This window comes from Melospiza georgiana, chromosome 7 (assembly GCF_028018845.1).
Source record: "Melospiza georgiana isolate bMelGeo1 chromosome 7, bMelGeo1.pri, whole genome shotgun sequence".
In the NCBI taxonomy this organism is placed as follows: Eukaryota; Metazoa; Chordata; class Aves; order Passeriformes; family Passerellidae; genus Melospiza; species Melospiza georgiana.
This window is the reverse complement of record NC_080436.1, coordinates 37095202-37102811: the sequence shown is the minus strand read 5'-3', so window position 1 is coordinate 37102811 and position 7610 is coordinate 37095202. Positions and strand designations below refer to the sequence as shown.

Genomic DNA, 7610 nt, shown 5'->3' with positions numbered 1-7610 from the left:
GGGTTCAATAATGAAAATATTAAAGATCCTTCCCTTTGGATGCTTAAGGGCTTGGTTCTGAAAGGCAGAATAGATGCACAGAGCATCCAGTGAAAGACAGAGCAAGTTATAAGAGGTGTGGCAGATCTTCCATTTGAGGGAAGGTTAAATTGATTAAGAGACAAATGAGAGGTGATATGTTAGTGGTATATAGGAGAGTGAATTGCCAGGAGAGGTCACTCAGATGATCCTATTTAGCCTTTCCCATAAATCAAGAGCAAGCAGAGTGCTATACAATGGTACTAAAAGCTAATGAATTTAAAAGTGATACAAGTAAAATATTTTCTTACATGGTGCATAATTAACCTGGGAAATTCATCAGATACCATTAAGACAAAGAGCCTTAGCAGGATTAAAAATGGATAATAAGTGACAGAAGCTACATAAAGACAGAACTGTATACAGGGTGTTCAGCCATTTATTTAAAACCATTTACTGCCTGGGGCTGCAAGGAAACATCCCCTGTGGGAAAGGCTGACATAACACTGGACTTTTTCTACCTTTCTTGCTGCAATGGGCAGGCTGGAAGCTGAGCAATGGGCTGGTCAAACCACTTTCAGTATGGTCACTTTAATTTTCCAGAGCAGAGGCCATAGCACCACCTACCCCAAACTGCAACCAAAATGCTTCTGAGCTGCTTCTTTGAAAGCTTTGAGACAATATAGAAATCAGTGGTGGAGAGGTGGTTGTTCCCTTTATCCACCAGAAATTCAGCCAAAAAAACTTATGGATGAGAGCTGAGCACAGAAATTGCTATTTGACAAAGAGGAGAGGAGAAGTGTGTGGAATTTGAGTCTATATTTTGTTAACCAAAATGTGCTCTAAAATGGGGGTGTTTTGTGGACAACTAATTTCCACTCAATCTGAGCTTGCAGTGTTTTATGGTCTCTCTTACACTCGTTGAGCAAAGCCTTCAACTTCCACTGAAGGTGTAAGGGGTGGCCCCAGGTGTCTTGGAGGTGTGGACAGCCTGCTTTGCTGGGACATGGTGGATTCCCAGCACCTCTGAAGCATTTCTGAGGGTGTGAGGGCAAATTATAGAAAGTCAGAAAACTTCACCGTGGTCAAGGCGCTGTAAGACAAATTTCATTCTGTTCTGTTGTCTCTGAGGTTACCCTGCCCTGGGTGCCTGCAAAACCCCAAATACCTGATTATTAGAGGTGAATTCAGGGTGTAGAATAAAAAGTGGATGGTGAGGTCCTGGCACAGTTTGCCCAGAGTGTTTTATGGACTCCACATTCCTGGAAGTGTTCAAGGCCAGATTGGATGAGGTATGGAACAACCTGGGATAGTGGAAGGTGTCCCTGCCCAAGGCAGGGGGTTGGAATGAAGTGATTTTTAATGTCCCTTCCAACCCAAACCATTCTATGAGTCTACTTAAAAAGCAAGGAAAAAAAAAAAGTTGGGTCTGAATTAAAAGAGCACTAAATTAGAAAGTTCCCTTTTGGCACATTAACCATCTATGTGTCTGAGTTTCTTACACATTTATGGACAGTGGCATTGCCTCCCCAGCTATCATGTCCTGAGTATGGAATTCAGCTTTATTTTAAACATCAATGTATGTTCCGTGTGAAAACCAGCGGTGAGGGCTCATGTTCTCTATCCAACATGAAGCAAATCTTTGCAACAAGGCTCTCTAAGCAAAAAGGTACATTAATTCTCACAATATTTCAGGTATGTTTGGAAATATGAGGTTGTGGAGTGTAAAAACAGCCTGGAGTGATGGCAGAGGACATTCATTTGCTGTAATCACTTGTAAATTGGCACAAGAATGAGGTTTTGGCTTTAGTAGCCTCCTGAAGCATTTCTTGAAGAGAAAGGTTTGGGTACAGCCTGACCTCCACAGGCCACTTGTTTGTCCCTTGATCTTTACATAAAGATTGCTGCTTTTTAACCCAAAATGGGTGCTAGGAAAGGCTCCTATCCTCTACAAAACAACAGCCCTGGGCTCCATTTTTGCATCCTGCAAAGCCCAGGAGCTGTGATGAGACCCACGTCTCTGCTGATGCTCATCTTCCCTGTGCTCCAGGATTCCTTCCTGGGCCCAACTCCCTGCCCAGCTTTCTCCCAGCTCTACCCACGGTCTGTGTCCTATGTGGAAATTTGGAAATTGATTAGCTGAACTTCTTGAGTGCCTTGGGCTGAACAACAGCCTCAGGCTCTGCTGCAGCATGGGGTGCTTGCAAAAAAAGGGCTGAGTGTTACCTGCACCGTGCTGGCAGGGAATTAAAGAACTGTTAAAATGTATGCTGCCTGCAAAAAAATGTGTATCCACATGTATGTAAATAAAAAGAGGAATAAAGGGTTGTTCAGGGGAGTTTGTCTCCTCTTTTAGCTGTAGCTCAGCAAGTCAGTGTGTCTCATAATTGTTTTAGAAATCCTGCTTTGGAGTAGAATTTCTTGAGTTAAAAACTGACAGTCTCTCACTGAAGCTTACAATTCAATACACGGATGTTTTACCTTTATTTTAATGATAAAATTTTGTGGCTGGAAATGCCTTTTTTTGGTTCAGTTAGAGGTTTATTTCTGATATCTCCTTTTACGGAATCAATCCGAGTTTTGTGCACATGCTTCTCAGATGAGTTTGAGTAGAAGATGCTCTTCACAGGGAGAAGATGCAGATAAACAGTGATCCTTGGACATATTTGTCTCAGCTGCATTCTCAGGTTTAATTTTTCTGATCATTTACCATTAATAGCTCCTTGCTCAAAATATCTGTGGCCCTTCTCAAACTGATGCTGGCTCCTGAAAAAGAAAGGCCTTCTGCAAGTCTAATTTTGACTTGCTAAATATTTAGCAGAGTTTGAGCAGAACTGCTACTATTGGAATATTCACTAAGTGATAGCGAATATTCCAATAAATAACAAGTGGAAGAGCAACGTGGTGTCAATACAGGCTCAGTGAATTGCAAAACCTGGACACTTTTGGGATTAAGAAATGTTTATGTCCAGCAACAAGAGTCTGTCAGAGTCCTGGGTCGTGAGCTTGGGTAATAAAGAGCAAATTGCCTGAGCAGGAGGAGAAAGAAACCTTGCTGCAGTTAAGGCTTGGACACTTATTTTTATTTTTTTCCCACTCTTCCCCTCTTTCATCCTTCTGGTTTCTGCTGATGGCAGGGCCTGAAGGGCTGGCTCTTTGACTAATGGTTGAGTCAGTAATTTTTCCCATTAAATTAATGTATGTATTAAGAGAGACAGGAAGAATTGGTCTCTTGGGGAAGGAAGCAGCTTGGTAGCAAGGCATGGCCATTCCTTTGTGCTGTCGGGATGAGAAAGGAAAGGCATCTGCTGCAGGCCCTGGATTTATACACTCCTCTGGTGAGAGCCACTTGTGTCCCCCCAGATTGTCTGCCCACGTCCAGGCTGCAATTTAACAGAGCATTTAGCGGAGCAGTCAGCATTTTTGTGCAGTGTTCTTGTAAGGAACCCTTCAAACCCAAAGAAAGGCTCGTGTGTCCAAAAGTTCCCTTGATTTTTTTTTTTCCCCCCCTTTAAACCAGTTGATCTTGAGAGAGATATGGTGCATTTCATAAGCCCTGTCTTACAAAAACAAGACAAGAGGAGTCTCCATGCTCCGAAGAAAGCCTGAAAGAAGATTAATTAATTAATTAAGAATCTTTTCTTCTGAGTGCAACAGGCTCCAAGTAACAAGTGAACTTTTCATTTCCAGTAATAGCAGAAATTACTTCAATAGCATGATTGTGAGCACCCGTGGGGCCATAATGTGAATGGTCTTTATTAAGGAATAGACTGAACTTCTGACTATCTTTCTTCCAGTCATTTCCACAGGCTATAAACAGCGCCTGGTTTGTTGCTATTAAAAGAGTCTATAGATGATGATCCTGAAAAGCATCACTGTTTAAGCACTCATGGCTTGACATTAACATGAAAAATATTTTCTTGAACATAAAGTGAATTTGGGCTCCCCAGTACATTATAGTTTTGTTCAGAAGTTGTTGAGCTGGATATTTGTGATATGAGGGAGATTTTTGTTTGGTTTCATGTTTTTCATTTTGACTACTGGTCGCTACCCCTCTGTTTTGCTTGATTTTTCAGACATGAGCAGACAGAAAAAACATCTCAGGGTTGGTTTTTATGCTTTCTTGGTGTTGTTTTCTCCCTGTGTTAGCACCTGATGAAAGAGCCTGGTCTTAGTTAACCATCAGGCCTCATTATATATTTGTTCCCATAAATGACCACTCCAAGGAGTGACCTTTCCTGAATAACGTGGAATTTTGCACAACAATGCTGAGTAAAAACCGAAGCAGCCCAGGATCTGCTGAGGTGATATTGAAGACATATCTCTCATGCACAGCAGACCTATGCATTAATCCTATGTTTTGGGGTCTTTAATTGCTTTAAATATTTGCTTCTGGATCTGTGTTTCACACATCTTATTTACATGGTTTATTTTTCATTTTATGAACAAATCGATAACCAGACAGACTCTTTACCACACTGGATTAGTTTTATTTATTCTCTTTGAACTTGATTAAAAAGCTGTCAAACATAAGTCTACATTTTATCACCAGAATACTTTTACAAAACAGGGTAGGAGATGTGTATAGCTGGAAACATACATTTCAAAATGAAACAATATTTGATATATTCTAGACAGTTACCCTTTTGTTTATCCATGACAACTGAAACTAACCATCAAATGCATAAATTGATTCAAGTCTAGCCAAGTAATCCTAAGGGCATATGAAAAGGCTTTTTTTTTAAAGTTCTTTCTAGATGAATTTAATGTAGTTCACCAATAAAGCATCCTCAGGAGCACAATACAAATGCTACAGAACATGAGATAGCTGGGGAAAGCGGGCAGATGTACAGTGTGATGAAGAATCAAAATGGATGTTACATTAAAATGAGCAGTCATGCAATGTCTTCATTTCATGTACAGCGTTTAAGTAAAAATGCCAAAGTTCCAATTCCATTTTTAATTTCTTTTAGGCACTGTTATGCAAATGGTGACATTCTCATTTTGTTTGTGTTTGTTTATTTTATTTGTTTAAAAGCATTAAATGCAATTTTTTTTCCCCAGCTCTCGGGATAGACAAATGATTATTCATCATGTCTTTAATTTTCAACGTATATCAAAGAGAAAGGTAAATTATACTCAGATTAGCTATGAATGATCTCGTGTCACTGCCTTAATTCATTGCTTTAAATATACATACTTTAATCCGTTTTCCACAAACCTCCTCAATTATTATCTGTCTTTCTGTGCCATTGCATATGTTGGTAAACAGCATTTTCTATGGTCTAGGGCCATATGCTGTATGCTCAGCTTGCAGAAAAAGTGACACTTGGAGTGCTAGCATAATGAAACTCTCAAAGGGTTAATGCAGAATACATATAGGCAAATGTTGACAATATTTTTTATTCCAATGTTTGAAAATTAGACACAAAATCATCATTAAGTTTGCACAAAACGAGGCATCTGTCACTTGAAAGAAAAAGAAATATTTCAAAGATATGTTTACAGAAATGTAAAAATATTAGACATCAAGACAGATGTGAACGTTTTCAATAACAGGCCCTGTCTGTCAGTCTTCCCCCGAGCCGAAGATCTTGCTGTACTCGCTCAGCATAAGTTCAACTATCTGATTTTGGTACAGCATGTGGACTGCCATGTTCCCTGTCTCCTTTTCAGGTCTAAGCAGTGTTGGTCCAAACACAATTCCTAAGCTCTGTGTTGACATAAGATTCACGGATTCCTTGGCTGCTATCCTGTTGACAAAAAGGAAAGAACTGGTTAAAAAAGAAGGGTGTCAGAGGAGTCACTGTTGCTCTCGAAGCACATAGAGGCACTTTTTAAATGTTTCTCCTGATAGGGGTGTTTGTTTGGTTTGCTTATCCAAAAGAAAGGAAACAGGGAGGCAAGGGAAATGTCTGCCAGTGTGACAAACAAGGAAAGGAGGGATTTTGTAGTGCCAGGGAGAAGATTCCCTGCTTCCCTTAACATGGTCTCCAGCACTGAAAGAGTTGTGAAAACCAAAAAAAAAAGCCCCTTAATGTAGGGCTCATATGAAACACATTCCTTCTGCTAATTTAAATCCAATAAAGTGAGTATGGTCTGAAATGGATTGTGAAATTTATGTAACTAAAGACTTTCGCATGCCTTATCCTGACACAAAGTTTCTTGAAAGACACAGAGACCACATACCTTAATGAGATGACTTAGAAAATAATGGTAAGGATTATAACCTTTGATATCTTTATTACCCACAAAATTACAAGAGAAGGACTATTATTATTAAAAGTTGATCTTGTGTCTATATTAAGACTTAATATTCCTGTGGAAAGGGCATTAAGGATGGAGAAGTCTGGTCTAAGAACAGCACAGGTTTAATGGATGGAGTTTAGGTAGGAAGTTTGGCATAAATCTCTGCGGTGGTGAGTGCAGACTAAGTAGAAATCCATTTCCCTCAACCCTCCAGAATATATTATGTATCCTAGGGTTGGAAAGACTAGTAAATGAAGACACATATTTTATAAATAAATTGCACAGCTCCACCAAGGAATGCAAACTAAATGTAGCTTTATTATGTAAATGTTTGAATTTATGGATGCCTCCTTAACCTGCTAGTTTTAACTCCAGTATTCCAAGTGGATTGTTGAAGCCAAGTTCTGCTTTTCCCCCCTCTCTCAATAAATTGTCACTCATTTACCTTTTCAAAATCCAGACAGCCATTTAAAAGCCATCACAGCTGTCTCTGTTTTCCTATACCTGTAGCTGAACTTACAGCAAGCCACACTATAAGGGAAAGAAACTTTGTGAGACCTAATGGCTCCAGGCACTCAGAAAAGTGTTTCTTTCATGTTAGTGGGTGGGTCACACAGCAAAAAGCATCTCTTGTGGATTTGTGCCAATCTCATCGTTTACCACATTCCTGGAGCATCAACACTCATGTTTTTTTCCCCCATATATAAATAGGAAGAATTACTTCTGCCTCATGCTAGTAACCGTGGTGTCCATTCCACAAAACACTCTCCATATGGCACTAATCAGATTGGCTTAACTATTAGTTTCTTAAAATATAGCATCTTCATTAATTTTTTAAAAAAATTAATTATCTTTTCTCTGTGGTAATATTAATATATCATCTCTTCTCTTAGGAGTTCAGAAAGTCTCAAAAGTTAGAAGTTTTGTTGCCAAGCGACTGAGTGGGCTTCTGATGGATGTCACACATCTTTATCACAATTAAAAATGTTACAGAGGTGATGAGATTGTTTTGCTTCATGCCACTTATGCAGAAGCATGTACAGAGAGCTTGGGGACCTCTCCAGGAGAGAGGTTTGGTTTCTGTTGAGCTTGTTATGTGGTAAAAGTTGGAAACTTCACAAGGTATTTGGAGATGGCATCAGCAGGAGTAGAGATGCATGTTCACTGGAGGGGGAAATTCAGCAGCTTTGTCTTGGGTAAGTGTAGAAATAATAAATTTATTGATTTAACATTTTCCAGCAGTCAGGAGGTGGGGATGTGGCAGGAGGCAGGGGAGGCTGTGCTTGGGGTGTGTTGGTGGCGGAGAGGAACTGACTGTGGCTCAAATATAACAAGGCATTAAG

At 39.8% G+C, this 7610-nt stretch overlaps 1 protein-coding gene across 1 annotated transcript in view; it reads right to left on the bottom strand.

The window, feature by feature from the left end:
* Positions 1-5410: 5410 nt before the first annotated feature.
* The window catches only part of ARHGAP15 (Rho GTPase activating protein 15), a 302799-nt gene continuing 300599 nt past the window's right edge, over positions 5411-7610 (bottom strand). The window contains exon 13 of the mRNA XM_058028007.1: positions 5411-5771. Within this exon, the coding sequence (XP_057883990.1) occupies positions 5588-5771 (184 nt within the window). The 3' untranslated portion in view covers positions 5411-5587. The remainder of the gene's footprint in view (positions 5772-7610) is intronic.